At 45.2% G+C, this 20,309-nt stretch overlaps 1 protein-coding gene across 4 annotated transcripts in view; it reads right to left on the bottom strand.

Moving 5' to 3' along the window:
- The window catches only part of MCHR2 (melanin concentrating hormone receptor 2), a 186,266-nt gene that overhangs the window by 53,540 nt on the left and 112,417 nt on the right, over nucleotides 1-20,309 (bottom strand). For 3 of the 4 annotated variants that reach the window (XM_083176987.1, XM_083176989.1, XM_083176988.1), the window contains one exon: nucleotides 3,653-3,847. The exons of the other annotated variant lie outside the window; for it this stretch is intronic. In XM_083176987.1, coding sequence (XP_083033113.1) covers nucleotides 3,653-3,847 — 195 coding nt within the window. The remainder of the gene's footprint in view (nucleotides 1-3,652; nucleotides 3,848-20,309) is intronic. 4 annotated transcript variants of the gene reach the window in all.

The raw sequence follows: 20,309 nt of genomic DNA, 5'->3' as shown, positions 1-20,309 counted from the left end.
TCCGCCCTCCTTCACACACAAACACCCCCTGCTTCACTCACAAAGTCTTGTGGGAAGACGCAATGTAGCCAGCAGACAGAAGATCCCGCCTCCAGCCTCCTGATACCCCGTCATCAGCATCCCGCCGCCCGCCTGCTTCCACTCCTTCTTTAGGGTGTGCGTCCTCCTCCCGACATTCGCCTCCAGCATCTGGCCTCCCGCTGCCGGCCTGGCTCCTCACCTTATTAATAGTGAGGGTCATCCTCCCTGGCTCCAGGCTCAGTGCTGCACCCCCCCCCCCCCCCACACCCAGCACCCATTCCCAAGGGTGCATTGCATGTCCCGGTCCAGCGTGAGATGCATCATGACATCACATGCTGGCACCGCGGACTAGCCGCACTGCACACAGGACAGGACTCACTGTGTGCCTCAGCTCTCTCGCATGTGCAATGGCGTATTTCTGTAAGAAAGACAGAGGAGAGACACTGGACAGCGTGGGTGCTGCGGCCTTGGGACTCCAACATTCAGGGGAGATGTGCAGCCTGGGTGGAGAGAGCGCCTGCTCTTCAACTTGAAATACTTAGTGACTACACTATATTATTGTATCAAGCTTTTTCTGCTGCCACTGCTGTGATGGGTCACTGCTGCTGAAATACAACCCATGCATGGTCCCGGACACACCCCCTCTAATTGTATCCTGCCAACACCTACCTCCACGCTCCCACCTCCACACCTGCAACTGTATGCCACCCGCTCCCGCCAGGTTATGCTCCCGGAGTATGCTCCACCTACTCTTCATAGCAATGAAACAGGCTACACCCCCTTCTAAATCTTACGCCTTTTTCCTTAAAACAAAATCGCGTTCGAACACAACAGTTCCAATACAGCACATACTTCATCCAATAACAAGCACATTTCACACAATACAATTATTCTATGTTTAATGGGGCGTAGCCCCTCACGACGGTGTGAAGAGCGCCCATAGGGCGCGATGAATCACCTAGTATGTAATAGGGTGTGAGAATCAGAAAGTGGGAGATTTTGGGAAAGTTTTCCCATTTTTTTGAAAGCGTCAATTATTTACACTGAAAAACCAGGTTGATTTTGCCATGTACCTGATTGTCGCTTTAAAAACATGAAAAAAACTCTCCCAAAATCTCTCACTTTCTGATTCTCACACCCTGTTATATTTGGCCCCATATGTACTAAAAGTAAATTCCTATAAAAATGGAAGTTGTTGTGCGTTCGCTGCTGGAAGTGGAAGTGAGTGGCTAGCCCTGTGTCTTTTCTACATTTCAGAGGTGATGAAACGCAAACATAAAATTTGCGCTCCAACTCCCCCGGAAGTGAGATTGCATGTGCTTCAGGGGATTCACGGCTCACTAGATTTTGCGCTTTTTATCTAGTTGGAATGCACCTTATTTCAGGGTTGTGGAGCTGATTCTAAATTTAAAAACTTATAAAATTATCAAATTACTTTTAAAACTATATATGGTGAATATACAACTGATATATGGTGAATATACAACTGAAATGGAAAAATATACAACATAATTCATAATCAGTTTACCGTTGATATTAACTCACATAGCCATCACCAAGGGGTCAGTATAGAAATATGAAAAATAAAATATAAATAAGGAAATTACATTATGAAAAGATAGCAATTTTAAATGTGGTTATATAGAAAGGCTTCAAAAAAATTGAACATGAATGAACTAACTCTCATACTGAAGGAGGTCATGGGTACATAGGTTATAGAAACCACTGTAATTGTTGAATCCTGATGGTTCTATGGTCTCTGTCTCATAAATAACCTTCATCTCTGCCTTAGCCAGAAAAGCCTCTATACCTTATAATGCATTTCAACTAATGACACCTCAGACACCCTGAGGAAGACTAGTACCCGGGACCTCCCTCCGACCTATTTTGTTGAAAAATAGTCTTGATCATAAGGCCAATCATGGTACTTATCCCATTTTAAGTCTGTGTCTGTTTATTGGATTTAAATAAAATAATTAGTTTTATGTGGAGTTTTATGTGAAGCATCTGTTGATGTCTTTGAGGTACAGTATATAGGAAACTGCATACGAGCACCCGAAGAAGGATTTATGATTACACACCTATTTCTTGTGGCCTAAGCTAAAGGACCCCAAAAACCTTTATGATGTCTACATTATGAGAAATGTTTTGTTTTTCTTTTTGGTCTTTAAGGTAATTAGGACAAGGAAACCTGAATTTAGGAACAAGTGAACCTAACCCATTGGACTCTTACTGGCAAACTGAAGAAATATATCCCTTCTAGGATCGCTGAATCCCTTTTTTACAGACAATCCATTCTAGATAGTATGTGACTACATTGTGGATTTTGCAGCACCTCATCTTGAAGCACAGGTTTTCTAGTCTTTGTTGTTCCCTATACAATTCATCTCTTAGCTCGGCTCTTAATTCTATCACTCCACCAACCTCTATCCACCCTCACATATCAATACCTCAACCCTGACACACAAAATGCACCAGATATCTGCAAAAATGCTCACATACTGCTGAACGACAGTGGAGGGTATCACGCTCTAAGGCAGTTTTCATCCACTTCAAATTGATGCTCTCATCCTTCCGTACTGCCCTTTCCCTCGATATACAGTCATACTTCAAGAACCTCATCTCTTCCCAGTGTAAACACCCCCTCTTTGCCCCTGCCAACTCTCTCTTCTGCCCACCTCCCCTCTTCACTCTCTGCTCTTGACTTTTTCACTAACTTCACATCCAAAATTAACTCGATATTTCAGAACCTCACATCCCACAAAAGCATCAGCAACCAACCACTTCCTCTCCCTTAATGCCCCTTCCTATCCCTCATGTCTACCATGAAATATTTCTCCCGTGTACTGTATCAGGTGAGAAAGTCATGGACCTCATCAGTCCCCCCCATCTCACCATTTGATCCTATCCCCTCCTACCAGCTAATGCTACCTCTCTCCTTGTACCTGTTCCCACCTTGTCTACCTCTTCAATTTCTCCCTTTCATCTGTCAATGTCCCTTCTGCCTTCAAGCATGAACTAAACTCATTGTTACATGCCCACTTCTACTTCACCCGTGTCACCCCTGTCTGTCTGCCCCTTTCCCTTTAGAATGTAAGCTTTCACTAGCAGGGCCCTCTTCCCTTGTGTGCCTTCCCTTCTTTTACCAAACCATCTCTATACTTCCCTCAATGGCATATGATGCTTCAGTTTTATGCCAACCTAATCCTTTTCTTAGTATCATCTGCTAATGCAGAAAAGTTTATATACCCTGTAATTGTCCTATACAGTCTTGAACTGTAAGTCACAGTTTTTAGGTTTTATTTACATGTTTGTGAACTCTGTAACTGGGGCTGGGGATCCCTTGTGGTGCTACTATATATTATAAAAAATAATAATAAGTCGTGCCAACCATTATAGAAAATCATATTGATTGTAATGCATTATTTTTCCTCTAGCCTGCTCTGTCTGAAAATAATGTGAATGATAAGCTGTGCATATAAAGGGTAAATATTCAGTTAAAAACGATTAATGAGATTACATTTTGAAAATCAGAACCTTTACACCTTGCTGGGAGCTTTTATAAAAGCTTTAACTAAAGTGTCATTTAATTGGGAGAAAAATTGCTCATTTAACTTTTTTCCATACCTACCAAAGAACATCGTTAGGTGTTGTTAGATCAAATGCACAGCTTTCCAATCCATCTTTGAACTGAATGACTTTGGAATAGACCCAGACAGGGAACACAACAACAAAAGATGCCGCCCACAGAAGTATGTTCACACGGATAGTCTTTGATATTGTCCTCAAGCTTGTGAGACGAAATGGCTGCACAAGAGCCATATATCTGTAACATGAAAAAATATTAGTACTAAAGCTAAATGAAAAAGGACACTTTGTACCATACAGAACCTGAATTTACCCCCCCCCCCCCCCCCCCTGTGATTTTACTGAATACTTAAACAATCAGGTGCTAAGACACCCACAGTGACAATAAAGTAATTACTATTATTAACTGTATTCTACGGAACTTATATCAAGCCCTAGGGATAAATGTACTAAGCTCTCTGTTTGCCCAAATTGGCAAACACAGGAATGATTGAGCTTCATTTCAAACACGGAAATTTACTTAAGAGCAAATACGGTAAAGTTTGTTCAAACAGAAGTACAAAACATGGTTGTACAGATACATACGATCAAATACACAATCGGACAAATTCAGATGTCATTTCCATAGACAACACTGAAACACAGAAAATTACTTAGAATTATCTGCAAACAAACCCATGAATTGAGCAAACTCAGATCAAAATACACTTTTAAAATAGATGTCCCTCTCACCAGCATGTGTAGAGAAGCCTAACCAGATCAATGAGATCAATGCAGTGCCTCTCTGTTACATTGTGTTGAAATGGAAAATAAAATAGAAAAGAAACTGCTTGTGGTCCGCCAATAAGCAAAACCAGCCTTGGGCTCTTTGAGCTGGCACCGATTCTAAAAATACAGGGAAAAAATGTGTAAAGTCACCCTTCCTTTTAAGAAGCATCACCGTGCTTTCAAGATGTGTACACACACGATGCGATTTAGGCTATTCATTTTGACTATATAGTCAAAATCTATAGCAAGTTAGTGCAAATCACACCATGATTCTCTGCATCCAATACCAGTTCGATCTTGATGCGCTGCCCCACATCTTTGGAATCGAATATAGATGCAGCACAGTCTATTTGTACTATTTTAGAACGAGTGTCATGCTGCTTAATACAACATGGCCCTTGCTCCCCCACACTGTCCAACCCTCCCCCTGGCCTATATTGAATTGATGTTGGCAGCCGCCAAATCAGCCTGTGAGTACATATCATTAAACTGGTAGTAAAAAAGACATAGGGTTCACCCATACTTTTGGCCACAGTCCGCGTACACATTTACAGTATATTGGTTTTAGCAGCTGTAGCATTACCCATCCAACAAGTCAGCCCTGACCAGGGTACCACAATAAAGAGGTCCCCCTCTACTACAGAGCTGAAGCACAGAGCTATCCTTGGCACCCTGTAAAACACTATTGTTTTTTTGCAGGAGAATTACAGGTCCTAGAAAGCCACCCCCACAAGCTGGTACTTGGAGAACAATAAGAACCAGCATACAGAGCATTGAAGGGCCCAATGGTTCCCATATAGTTTCCTTATACGTAGTATTTAAAAAAACTACATTCACACAGTGATAAAACATTTTTTTATAAACACTCATACATACATACATGCTAACCTATATTCCCTGTTGCCATTTGTCCTCTTGTCCAGTAGAATCCATGTAACCTGTAAAAAAAACATACTCACCTGGTCCTAGAGTAGATTGGTCCTCTTCATTCCAAAAAAAATGTCCAGGGGTTACAATTACTGACATAAACTTCATGAAATGAGGAGTGTTCTTCTCCCAAATACTGACCCCCACTTCTGTCACTAGGGGAGCTGGCAGCCAATCAGTGGCCACTACCATAGTACAGCCTGCTGAAAGGCTATGATGAACCACTTCCCCATCAAAGTCTACAGAGAGCCTTTGCTCCATACATTTAAATGGTGGGAACTGCAATATTGTATCCAATGATGTGAACACAAGGTTACTAGTGATCAGCTTTGCGATTCCTGTCATTGGGTACAATGTTGAAGTTCTCCCCACTGAAGCCTTTTAATGAACACAGCATTATATATTATGCTCATCCAGTTGTAGTACCCTCTTACACATTGTGCTACACAGGGGTAGTGCCTCACACATAATGCCACAGAATGGTAGTAGTAGTAGTTGTAGTAATTAGTATCTCTTGCACATAAAGACACAGAGTAATAATAGAGCCTCTTACACATTATGCCACACAGTACTAGTACCTTTGCACATTACTCCATACAGTAGTAGTGTCCCTTACACCTATTGCAACAGAGTAGTAGTAGTAGTAGTAGTGTCACATACACATTATACTGTAATACACACTACTAAATGCCCCTTGCAATATTGCCCCTTAAACATTGTTTCCACAAAGTTAACTATTGCTCTTTTCACATTAAGCTACACAGTAGTAGTGTCCGTTACCCATTATGCTATTCTACCCTATTCCACAAAGTAGTCCTTACATAGTATGTCATACAGTAGTAGTAGTAGTAGTAGTAGTAGTAGTAGTAGTAATAGTATTATTGCCCCTTACACATAATATTCACACAGTAGTAATGCTACTTGTGCATTAAGCCACATAGTAGTAATGTCCCTTACACATAATGCCATAGTCATAATAGTACCCCTTACACATTAACAAAGTACAGTAGTAGAGTGCCTTATATATTATGCCCACACAGTATCTGTGTCCTTTACACATAGATCCACACAGCAGTAGTTGTGTCATTTACTCATAATACCACAAAGTAGTAGTACCTCACAAAGTAATAGCAATGCCCTTTTAACATAATGCTGCAGACTAGTACCCCTTTACACATAATGCCATAGCATAGTAGCAGTGCCCCTTTCACATAATTTCACAAATTAGTAATGCCTATTACACATTGGGGGTTATTCTAGTTCATTCTTTCTGACAAAATCCTTCTTAGATGGACAAAACCATGTGCACTGCGGGTGGGGCAGATGTAACTTGTGCAGAGAGAATTAGATTTGGGTGGGGTTTTACTACAAAGTGAGATCTATATTGCAGTGTAAAATAAAGCAGTCAGTATTTTCCCTGCACAGAAACAAAATAACTCACCCAAATCTAATTCTATCTGCACATGTTACATCTGCCCCCCTGCAGTGCACATGGTTTTGTCCATCTAAGAAGGATTTTGTCAGAAAGAATGAACTAGAATAAACCCCATTGTGCCACTCAGGCCCTCATTCAGGTTCATGCGCTCGCATGCACATTCGCAAGCACTCTTACGGAAAAAACCACACGCACGCATCGGGCGAAGGCACGCCTACAGTGCTTGTGAAATCATTCGCACGCAACCATACTAAGAAGGGGGGTGGTCTATCATTGCGCGTACGTGTAACTGGTCGCACGCACCCACACATTTGCGCATGCACACTCACCTCAAGCTGCTAACGAACACGCTCTACTCCCCAAATGTTAGCAAACCAAATACTAGTATCAGCAAACATCCTCGCACACATCAATTAAATCACCCTCCTCGATTATTTCCATGTGCTGGATACAATAATCAACTTTGCAAGCAAATTACATTGACACAATAGAGCTGAATTTAATCATGTTTCCTCATTATCCTCGTTTGGTCAAAATAACTTTAGCAACAGAAGAAGTTTGTATCTGCTAACACTTGATTGCTGGTGGTATGCAATCAGAAGTTGTGCTGAGGTAATTGTCTCATGAAATCAACCATGTATTGGTGTCAATCGTGTACAGGTGCCATTGATTTACCCATTGATTTAGCCATTTCGTGCGTGTGTTTGCTCCGTACGAATGAGCACATTACAAGGAGCAAGGTGTGCAAAACTAAAAACCTGCTTTGAGCTGGCGAAAAGTTTTGCGTTGGAGGGGAACAATCCCTCTTGCACTCATGCGAAAGCACTCCCACCACTCATAGTGAACGCCCATGTGTACGCCCATGTGTACGCCCACTTTTGCTCATTATAATGGTCGCGCCCATGCTAACGCCCCCTGCACGCCTACTACCGATGCACCGTTGCTTGCAAGTATTTTTTAATTACATTGCACATGCGCAGTGCGCTAGCTGCACATGCGCAATGGGGGTAGCAGGGTGAAACGTGCGAATTCGCATGCGTACGCGCCAATGTGAATAAGGGCCACAGTACTAGTGATCTTTGAACATTAGGCCACACAGTAGTAGTATCTCTTATGCACTATGCCAATAAAGTTTTATAATGCCAGTTGCACATTAAAGCACACAGTAGTAATGTCACTTTTACATTATGCCACAGAGTGGTAGTAGTGCCCATTACAAATTATGCCAAAGTTTATGCCCCTTTCACATTATGTTACACAGTAGTAGTAGTTCCCCTTACACATAATGATCACAGAGTAATAATGCCCCTTGCCAATTGAGCCATACTGTAGTAGTAGTGCCCCTTACACATAATGCCCAAACAGTGGTAGATTTGCTCCTTACACATACACATAATGCACCGCCTAGCTCCCTCCGTATCATCCTAAATGTGCCTGGGGGGGCTTTTGACACCACAGCTCCTTGCTCCGTATCACTGGTGTAGTATTATGAGAAGAGGTGATGTCTCTCCCTTCAGATGGGAGGAAAGGGAGGCTAATGTAAAGGTCAGTGCAGGACTTCAGAGAAGGAGCTACATGCACCATTTATAATATACATAACAGTGTCTGCCACCCACAACTCCACCCTATTTATATGTGACCCTGTTTTCCAAACCTAGAACGCTTGGCCCACATGTTTGTTATAGCTGCGGTGAGTTCTAGTGTCCACGGCTCTCTAAATTAAATTGTATACAGACCTCAGCAGTGCTGCTGCTCTCCATAAAATATCAATTGGGGAGAGGGTGGGCAGTGCACAGACCTAAGTGCACCCCCCCCCCCCATCCCCAGCTAGATGTGCTCTTCCTATTTTAAAGGTAGCTGCCTGTACTCTGAGTTTTGTTGTTCCATCTTTGGGCTGTAAAAAGAATAGAGAGATAAAGCACCCACTGGTGTAGTATGTTACTGTACAAAATGATAACAGCATTTCTAAGTGCGCACTTGCCACACAATATAATAACTTGTGCAAGCATATAGCTTGAATGAAATAAGTGTGTTTTCTGTGATTAATGTAATCATAAGCAGTAAGTACAATACACTCAGATATGTGCATACTACAACCGGTGGGGGCCAGGGATGGTCGCATGCATGTGGATCTCCCATCCTCAGCCCCTAGAGAAGAGGTGCTCCGGCGGGCAGTGAGCGCCCGACACCCCCCCCATCCAGTGACCTCACAGGTGGGGTGGCTATGACCATGTGCCCCCAGTGGCAGACATGGTGCCCCCTGTTCTGGAGAGGAGCAGCGTTCCAGCCAGCAGCATCGCCGGCTGTAGCCCCCAGGGGAAGATTCAGTGAATCACCCAGCCTGGAGGATGCACTGACCGAATACCCCCGGCAGAGGGAGCAACCCAGCCAGCGAGTACGGCTGCGTGTGTGTGGATAAAGCTAGGCTATGGGTGTGTGTGTATGGATAAAGCTAGGCTATGGGTGTGTTTGTATAGATAAGGCTAGGCTATGGGTGTGTGTGTGTTTATGGACAGGGCTAGGCTATGGGTGTGTGTGTATGGATAAGGTTAAGCTGCGGCTGGGTGTGTGTGTATGGATAAGGCTAGGCTTTGGTTGTGTGCTTATGGACAGGATTCAGCTACAGGTGTGTGTGTACAAAAAGAAGAACCAGTAGGTGCCTTATGTACACAAAAAAGCAATTTAATTAATATATGACGATTCCTAATTGACAAAGCCGCCTGAGCGTGGCGAAACGCGTCTTGTGAGGAGTTCCGTAGCACCAGAGACCGAGGACCTAAGGGGCTCATCTGCAACACAGACTCTTGACTTTCCCCACATCCTGCTCCCCGGAACAACTGGTCCAACACGGCACAGAGTGCTTCCCCGTCACCCGCCGTCTACACGGAGGATTGAACATACGAGTCTGGTGACTCCAAACAGGAGCATGCATCCACTTGCACACGGAGGACCCCCCCCCCCCCCCCCGGACACCCCCCCCCCGGATACAGTGTACTCCAGCCTGCTGCACTTGGCTCGCTGGCACGTGCAGTAGCTGGCTGACCATCTGACGCCGCAAGGCGAACGGCGGAGCGTGCATCTACCTACCAACTTGGCACACGTTGTAGTCCAGCAAGAGGATCTGGGAGACAGTGCCAGCTACTCCGTAATCACCTGGGGCAATCACCAAGTGCCATTAACGTCTACAGGTTATCAACATCTGAGACCTGGGAGTGAGTAGGAATCCACCCGCTCACCCACTTGTTCCATTTGGGAGGACATACCATCTATCCTCCATAAAGCGCTGGGAATTCTATCCTTTAATGCGGGACTGAAAATATCTGTCCAATTCTGCGCAATTCGATCGTCCAATCAGGACTTGGTAACTATAAGTTACTTTTAAAATGCAATTGCATTGATGTGGTTATTTTAATTGTATTATTGCATGCATGCAATTTATTGTTTTACGTCATATATTAATTAAATAGTTTTTTTGTGTACATAAGGCGCCTACTGGTTCTTCTTTTTGTATTTCTCTTTGTTGAGGGCGGCATCCCTATACCAGAAGGCAGCCACTTGTACGCAACACACAGCACTTGTCCCTAGCGCTCATACCTTGCTACATATACAGGTGTGTGTGTGTATGAATAGTGCTAGGCTACGGTGTATGTGTGTCAATGGATAGGCTGTGACTGGGTGTGTATGGATAGGGTGAGGCTACGGCTGTGTGCGTTTGGAAGGCTATGGGTGTGTGTGCGTGTATGGATAGGGTTAGGCTGCGAGGCGATGTGTAGTGGCTACTTACCTGTGGTTGAAAGGAGCCTGCTCTTGGGGGAGACGCACCGGACATTATTCATCTCATGTCACTGCACTTGTGCTCTGGATACCTCCAGCGGGGACCTTCGGTTCCCTGGATCCTCCTCATGCAGCCTTCACACCCTCCTAAGCTTATCTGCATTAGCTCCAGAAGATGCTGGGACCCGCAATTACTGTTAACAAGAACAGTTGACAATGTTGTTTCTAATTTACGCAGCATAGCCCCACACACACACACCTCTGCATGGCCTTCAGTAGTCATGGAGAACTGAGGCAGAGCAGTGAGATTTCAGCTCTCACACACAGCACCACCCCTCCTAGCATCTCTCTCACACACAGCACCAACCCCTACCCTGGAAGTTCTCTCACACACATCACCACCCCACCCTGGCAGCTCTCACATACAGCACCAATCCCCCCTGGTAGTTCTCTCACACACAGCACCAACCCACCCCCCACACCTCTCTCCTCTCTGAAACACAGCACCAACCACCACCCGGGCAGTTCTCTCACACACAGCAGCAACCCACCCCCCACACCTCTCACACACAGCACTAACCCCCACCCTGGCAGCTCTCTCACACACAGCCCCCCTCCCAACTGCTCTATTACACACAGCACCAACCCACCGCCCACACCTGTCTCACACACAGAACCACCTCCCTGGCAGCTCTCTCACACATAGCACCAACCCCCACCCTGGCAGCTCTCTCACATACAGCACCACCACCCTGGCAGCTCTTTCACACACATCACCAATCCCCCTGGTAGTCCTCTCACACACAGCACCAACCCTCCAGCAGCTCTCTCACACACAGCACCAACCCACCCCCACACCTCTCTCACACACAGCACCACTAAATCCCCAATCGTACTCCTGGTAGCTCTCTCACACATAGCATCAACCCCCCCCCCCCCGGCTGCTCTCTCACACACAGCACAAAGCCACCCCCCACACCACTCTCACATACAGCCCCCCCCCCCCCCACTGGGAGCTCTATCACACACACACAGCACCAACCCCCACCCTGGCAGCTCTCTCACATACAGCACCAATCCCCCCTGGTAGTTCTCTCACACACATCACCAACCCACCCCCCACACCTCTCTCCTCTCTGACACACAGCACCAACCACCACCCTGGCAGTTCTCTCACACACAGCAGCAACCCACCCCCCACACCCAGCACTAACCCCCACCCTGGCAGCTCTCTCACACACAGCCCCCCTCCCAACTGCTCTCTTACACACAGCACCAACCCACCGCCCACACCTGTCTCACACACAGAACTACCTCCCTGGCAGCTCTCTCACACATAGCACCAACCCCCACCCTGGCAGCTCTCTCACATACAGCACCACCACCCTGGCAGCTCTTTCACACACATCACCAGTCCCCCTGGTAGTTCTCTCACACACAGCACCAACCCTCCAGCAGCTCTCTCACACACAGCACCAACCCACCCCCACACCTCTCTCACACACAGCACCACTAAATCCCCAATCCTACTCCTGGTAGCTCTCTCACACATAGCATCAACCCCCCCCCCACCCCCCCGGCTTCTCTCTCACACACAGCACAAAGCCACCCCCCACACCACTCTCACATACAGCCCCCCCCCCACTGGGATCTCTATCACACACACACAGCACCAACCCCCACCCTGGCAGCTCTCTCACACACAGCACACACCCTCCCCCCGCCCCCCCCCCGGCAGCTCTCTCACACACAGCACCAACTCCCACCCTGGAAGTTCTTTCAAATAGAGCACCACCCCACCCCTCTCACATACAGCACCAACCCCCCTGGCAGCTCTCTCACATACAGCACCAACTCACCTGGCAGCTCTCTCACATACAGCACCAACTCACCCACCACACCTCTCTCACACACAGCACCAACCCCCACCCTGGCAGCTCTCACACACAGCACCAACCCACCCCCACACCTCTCTCACACACAGCACCAACCCCCACCCTGGCAGCTCTCTCACAAACAGCACCAACCGTCATCCTGGCAGCTCTCAGACACAGCACCCTCCTGGCAGCTCTCTCACACACAGCACCAAGCCTGCTGGCAGCTCCCACACACACAGCACCAACCCACCCCCACAGCTCTGTCACACACAGCACCACTAAACCCCCAATCCCCCCTCTGGCAGCTCTCTCACACAAAGCACCAACCCCCACCCTGGCAGCTCTCTCACACGCAGCACCGCACCAGATGCAACCTTCCTCCCCTCTGACAGCTGTCACACATAGCACCAACCTTATCAGCTGCAGGGTCTTTTATCACTTAAATGGCGGGATGAGGCTGCGTGGATGTTACGGACGCAACTGCCACTTAGCTTTCTCCTGCCCCACAGTGGCTGCAGGGCCTGTCAGTGCGGCGGGGGCGGTATGAGGCTTGAAGAGCTGACACGCTGCTATCAGGAAACTGCCCACATGCACAATCTGTTCTGTGCACATGTGCAGGACAGGGCTTACTTTCGCATCGCTATAATGTGACCACCTGACATGTGCCTGTCAATCAATTAATGGGAAGGGATTTCCTGGGCATTGTGAGGCCAAGGACTGTGTCACATTGACAGTTTCCTTTGTCTTGCATGGCCTCCTGCGACTGAAAGTCATGATGTTATCTAAAACGGCAATGTGATTGCAGTTTTTGACAATTGCAAAATGCAGACAGGAGGCGGTATGCACTGCCTCCTGCATTTGCACTGCTAAGGATCACATACTAAAGTGGTATGCACTTCCTCCTTCATTTGCACTGCTAAGGATCACATACGCTAAATTGCTGTGAGCATTTATAATCCAAGCTTAATTAGGTTCATTGTGCATACAGTTTTCACATTGATTTACCTTTTTTTTTAAATTATCACATATTGCAACTAGTTAAAAACCTGTCAAAATGTGACGGCTTCTGCAATGTACTTTCTTTTTGAGTTGTCACCATTTTTAGGCATAAACCCTCCACCCCATTTCAAGTCCACATGTGCACCTACAATCTGTCTGCACAGCTACCTCTCTCCATATCCATCAAGTTTGAAACAGATCTGTGTCCCTGCAAAAATTGCTTTCACTTTCTTTATGACATCTTTTAGCACCCAAAGGAGTAATTTGGTTCATCCAGTGGCCTCTAGTGGTCACTGGTAATACTTCATCTCATAGAAGTGCGGAGTAGTTAGCTTGTTATACAGTATATATAAATGAATAACTTTATGGTGATCACAATATGGCCAATACAAAATAACAATAATGTTCAGCAACAAATTAATTGTTTTTTAAAATGTTTATTACATTAAAAGGTTGATAAAGTAAACTTCCAGTGTTTTTTCATTATTTTTATTTAGGTACATTAAAACATGTAAAGATAATAATAAATTACACACTTTTATTGACTAAATGTAGACTACCATATTTAGGAGACTAAGGGTGACATTTATTAGAGATCGATGGTGGGTTTTTGGCGATTTTTATCGCAAAAACGGCCGTTTTTTTAATTTTTTCCCAAATCGATTTTTTAATGGGTGACGATTTGCGGCATAAATCGCACTTTTTGCTGCGAAATCGCACTTTCTAAAAGTGCGATTTTTTTTTTTACCTCCGGAATTCGCATCCAGATGTTTTCCCCATTGAAAAAGATACAAATCGCATTTTTAATGAGATGCGAATTTGGAAATCGCCACAAAAAATGGTCTAAAGTTCCCAAAAAAAATAGACCTGATCCTGACTGGCGGTTTGGTCAGAAACATGGCGATTTTGTCAGAACCATGCACAGATCATTGTGATCTGTGTATGGTTCTTTGTTAAAATATGTGTAAAAGTAAAAAAAAAAAATTGGCGTGAGGTCCCCCCTCCTGTACATAACCAGCCCCGGGCTCATTGAACCGGACCTGGTTCCAAAAATACGGGGGACAAAAAGCGTAGGGGTCCCCCGTATTTCTGAAACCAGCCCCGGACTCTTGGACCGGTCCTGGTTCCAAAAATACGGGGGACAGAAAATCTGGGGGTCCCCCGTATTTTGAAACCAGCACCGGGCTCCAACAGCCCTCAGTGTCATGCCACAGCCGGGGGACACTTTTTACACAAGGTCCCCCGGCCGCACCATGAGCACCGTGGCTGGTCAGCCTTGGACGGGGTACCTGGAGGAGTGGGGACCCCCCCAATAAAGGGGTCCCCCCCCAGGCTTCGCCCGTCCAGGGCTGAAGCCCGGGGCTGTCACCGGCGTCCCTGGCCATTGGACGCCGGCCTGATAGGGTTAAATTCTCATTCCTAACATTGCTTAATACAGGAGAACTGCAAGTGCCAGCAGACCTCCCCCGCAGGCTGGGACTTGGAGAACCACAAGTCCCAGCATGCGGGGCATTAATGGGCCCGCTGGGACCTGTAGTCCACCTGTAAAAAGAATGTTAAAATAAAGCACACACACAGAAAAGTATAACTTTAATACACCCACATCCACAAACACCTCACTTTTACACCGCTATACATACCGATCCAGGATCCAGCGCTGGTCTCTCTGCAGCAGAGCCGGACAGCCCGCACTATCAGCGGGCTGAACCGGCTTCCTCCGATGCAGCGAACAGCTTCTGTCGCGCTGTCCCAGCGCGACACAGGCTGAGAGCGTGATTGGGCGATGCGTCTCCATGGAGATGCATAGCTCAGTCCTGATTGGCTGAGCTATGCGTCTCCATGGAGACACATAAGCCGGAGACGCTCTCAGCCTGTGTCGCGCTGGGACAGCGCGACAGAAGCTGTTCGCTGCATCGGAGGAAGCCGGTTCAGCCCGCTGTCAGTGTGGGCTGTCCGGCTCTGCTGCAGAGAGACCAGCGCTGGATCCTGGATCGGTATGTATAGCGGTGTAAAAGTGAGGTGTTTGTGGATGTGGGTGTAGTAAAGTTATACTTTTTGTGTGTGTGCTTTATTTTAACATTCTTTTTACAGGTGGACTACAGGTCCCAGCGGGCCCATTAATGCCCCGCATGCTGGGACTTGTGGTTCTCCAAGTCCCAGCCTGCGGGGGAGGTCTGCTGGCACTCGCAGTTCTCCTGTATTAAGCAATGTTAGGAATGAGAATTTAACCCTATCAGGCCGGCGTCCAATGGCCAGGGACGCCGGTGACAGCCCCGGGCTTCAGCCCTGGACGGGTGAAGCCTGGGGGGGGACCCCTTTATTGGGGGGGTCCCCACTCCTCCAGGTACCCCGTCCAAGGCTGACCAGCCACGGTGCTCATGGTGCGGCCGGGGGACCTTGTGTAAAAAGTGTCCCCCGGCTGTGGCATGACACTGTGGGCTGTTGGAGCCCGGTGCTGGTTTCAAAATACGGGGGACCCCCAGATTTTTTGTCCCCCTTATTTTTGGAACCAGGACCGGTCCAAGAGTCCGGGGCTGGTTTCAGAAATACGGGGGACCCCTACGCTTTTTGTCCCCCGTATTTTTGGAACCAGGTCCGGCTCAATGAGCCCGGGGCTGGTTATGTACAGGAGGGGGGACCTCACGCCATTTTTTCTTTTTTTTTCAATCACAAAATCGCACATTTGACAAAAAATCACACCTTTTCATGACTAAAAAATCGCACTTTTCATCCCGAAAATCGCCCTACATCGCACTTACTCGCACTTTTCATGCCGGAATACACACCTCATTAAATATTCGCTTTTTGGAAAAAAATGCGATTTTAAAAAACGGCTATAAAGGGCGATTTGAGAAAAAATCGCATTTTCGGAAAAACGGTAAACACAATAAATCTCACCCTAATTATCAAAGATCAGATTGTGAGAGATAGAGTACTAACCAATCTGCTATCATCTTATATTTAACAAGCTGTGTTTGAAAAATAACAGGTGATGATTGTTTGGTACTCTTTCAATCAATGATCTCTCTCCATGTTTAAAAAAATAAATAAAAAAACACATGCACATTACTGCACTGAAAACTTGGTTAAATGTTGCTTAAGTAATAATCCCAAAAGTAAAACTAAAATTGCTAGCAGCAGACATAATATCAACATTTCATTTTTCACAACATACAGTATAAATATATTTTCCCATTTAAAAGTCAGGGTAAAAAATATTTTCACTTACCAGGCCACCTAGGTTTCACCTCTGGAGGGCAGCCTTTGCTTTCTTTACCCTTTGCTCTCTGGGCCTTATTCTAGTTCACTCTTTCTGAAAAAATCCTTCTTAGATGGACAAAACCATGTGCACTGCAGTGGGGGGGGGGGGGGAGGGGGCAGATGTAAAATGTGCAGAGAGAATTCGATTTGCGTGAGTTACTTAGTTTTTGTGCAGGATAAATACTGACTGCTTTATTTTTACACTGCAATATAGATCTGACTTTGAAGAAAAACCCCACCCAAATCTCACAAGTTACATCTGCGCCACCTGCAGTGCACATGGTTTTGTCCATCTAAGAAGGATTTTGTCAGAAAGAGCGAACTAGAATAAGGCCCTATATCTGTCACTTGATATTTGACTTTATGCAGGTCTCCTCATTCCTGCGGACAAGGCCCTCACAATTGGCAGCAACCACCACCTTCACCCAGATAGTGTGGAGACAAAGGCAGCTTTGTGGCTAAACATCTGATAGTGTTGCTTCACGTTTTCATGCAGCAGGGCCAAATTCTATGCAAATGTGAGTTTGACATTGCGGTCCATTCTCATTCTGATGCACTGCTTGGATTGCTCCTGATTATCCCCATCACTGACCGTGGGATACAGGGTTGACAACTCCTCCACCACCACCACACTCCACTACATCTGACAAACTTCTTCCCATGATATCCTCCCAACTTCAAACTAACAACATAGAACACTAATACGAAAATAAAGACAGGAAAATACACTCATCCACTACAACTAACTAACAGAACACAACCAACAGCCCACACCTGACACACACACAAATAAACACTGATACAGACCAAAAAGACAGAAAAATAAGACAATTAAGAAACAAGACAATATTAATACTATTTACACTCATATGACCACATCCGAAATAAAAAAAAAAATCCACCGACTTACCAACTCACTAGCACTCTCCTCTCAACTTGTCTAGCTAAACTCATGAAGTCCGAACAGTTTGGGGCATATTTATAATGCACTGGTATGTCAGTGACACAACACCTTCTACCTATGAAAAAATTATCATAAAAGGCTTTTGTGTTTCACCCATATTGTGCAAACACGGAACAAAACTCAACTTGGCAATTTAAACAAATATTTGGATGTTCTCTGCTAAAACAATGCAAACATGATTTCATACAACATTGTAAACATGATAACTGAAAACATAAGGTCCCTGTTTGATTAAGAAATATTTTCCCATGTCCAACTGATCCTCATTGTGTTTAATCTCATTCCAATTTGGGCCAAACATGAATATAAATTAATCTAGACTATCCTAAGAGATTTATAAACATAGTTTTTTCTTCAGTCTTAGTGTTCTTTTTTTGGGCACTGATTTGTCTGTTTTATGGGTGACACATCTACCCAGTGGTGGAACATGTTGGCGGTTAGACCAGGTTCAAAAATATAATTTGGGTCCGCTTCCTCCACCCTAACCCAAGTTCACAATATGCAACATGGGTGACAGGGAGAGGCAGAGGGTGATGGAGGGGCAGAGGGTGACAAGAAAAAACAGCGTATGACAGGATGAGGGTTGCAGGGGCAACAGTGGTCCCCAGTCCAGCGATGTCCCCCTCCTGGAAACAGAGCATCAGTTAAGACTGATGCTCTGTATCTGCCTGCCCGGCCAGCTCACTGCTCATGCGCGAGATCCCGCTATTATCAAAAGATATCGGGCGCATCCTGGAGCCAGCAGCAGGGCTAGGATTGTTCCTGCAGTCGGGATAGGACAACGCTAGCCCTGGGCTGGCGAAGTGGCTGGGGTTAATTGCTGGTGGGGATCGCAGGGGACCGCCCTGCCAAGCGTTACTCAGCGGGCTGTCCCTAGCGTATATTAGGTGCGCTCTTAGTGCATTTGTAAAAATGCAATCCCCCATTTAACTAACGTTAAGTGCAGATATCCACTTATCGCCAGTTGATACATCTGCCCCTAAGTGCTATCATAACTGGCGGCAGCCACAGAGCCTGCTCTTCTATTGACTGATCCATGTTGATTCACAGTTCTATATAAAAATAGTTGCACCTATTGTACATCACTTTTTAAAGAAAAGAGCCTGACCAATAACAAAATGTGTTTTTTACACTACAATAAGTAACGGGGGCAACAGACTTTTTTAAAAATCCAAAACACATGAGATCTGATGCTTGTGGATGAAGTTTTGACTAATTTTTGGATCTAAACCGGCAACAGTAATCAAACATATGTAGTTTGGGTGATTTCAGTTTCTATGGAAACCAAACTGCACAGATTTTTATGTTACCTTAAAGTGGCCATACATCTACAGATCGATTGCCAGATTGGGCAGCATTTCAAAGCAAATGGTCAACTGTCATTTACTCTCATCCATTACCAGGTTTTTGTTCCAGCCCAATCTGACAATTGATCTGTAGATGTATGGCAGCCTTTACCTTGTAAATTGTTTAAAAAGCAAAGTTTAAAAAGCATCTAAAAGAAAGAAAAGATAGAAAGAAAATAACATAAATAAATAAATAAATAGATACATCGAAACAGAGATCTGTGAAAAGTTCAGAAAATTCGGGACAAATATTTCAGTTGAATTATTTTCTTTTATGTTCGGAAACACATATATCTTTAATCTTTTTTTGTTTTGTAATCAGAAAACATAAATTCAGCCACCAACAGGTTATTGAATGAGTCCTCTAGTCAAATATATAATCCTGTCATTTTTATCTTGATTCTAAGATACAGCTTATGTCAGCAGTATGCTATTTAATCCATACTAAGAATTACATTTCTTAATTTTCACCCTATGCTTTCCATTTTCCTATTTTCATAATTTATAATGTTATGATGAATTTAGTAAATGTGATAAGGAATCACATACACTGGATATAGATGAAGTCTGGGGGACAAATGTAGTAGGGTGTGAGGATCAGAAAGTGAGAAGTTTTGGGAGAGTTTTCCCATTTTTTAAAGCAACAATCATTTACACTGAAAAACTAGGTTGATTCTGACATAAAATCGATTGTCGCTTTAAAAAAAGGGGGAAAACTCTCCCAAAATCTCTCACTTTCTAATTATCACACCATTTATTATTATATTTGGTTCTGGGTATTTATTTTGTAGAAGATAAACAGCATATCAGATTATCAGATCGGCAAACAAGGTTCCAGCATTGCAGGGTTTTCCACAGATTTCACATTCAGGGTACACTCCAAAGCACCTAACTGAATTTTACATTACCAGCCTATCACCCAGCTGCTTTCAGCATTTGGGAGCAATGAACTCCTGCCCTGGACACACCTTTATAGGATGCGACAGGTGCTGTTAATTAGTCAACTGTTTATCACATCAGTTTAGGAAACCTGGACTGGATCTAATTTTCCTGCAGCTTTCCCTAAACTTTGTCTGGATCTTCCACATTACTTTCATGTTGTCCCTGCCACATACTGTATGTTAATGAACTCAAAACATACCTTATCTTTGAAAAATATATAGTTTAATTTCTACTGCATCATAGGCCAGTGGCGGAACTAGCGGCTGGTAGGCCCAGGTGCAAGCATATGCTTTGGGCCCCCACCCCCACTAAAGAAAAACAAGGCGGTTAGTATGTTGTTGCAATGAACGCCCATGGCTGTGCTCACCTAGAAACAGTGTCTTTCCCACATGACCCCCTGTGTGCCC

Source organism: Crinia signifera, chromosome 3 (assembly GCF_055691185.1).
Source record: "Crinia signifera chromosome 3, ASM5569118v1, whole genome shotgun sequence".
Taxonomy (NCBI): domain Eukaryota; kingdom Metazoa; phylum Chordata; class Amphibia; order Anura; family Myobatrachidae; genus Crinia; species Crinia signifera.
The sequence above is the reverse complement of the archived record's forward strand: the minus strand, read 5'-3'. Positions and strand labels throughout refer to the sequence as shown.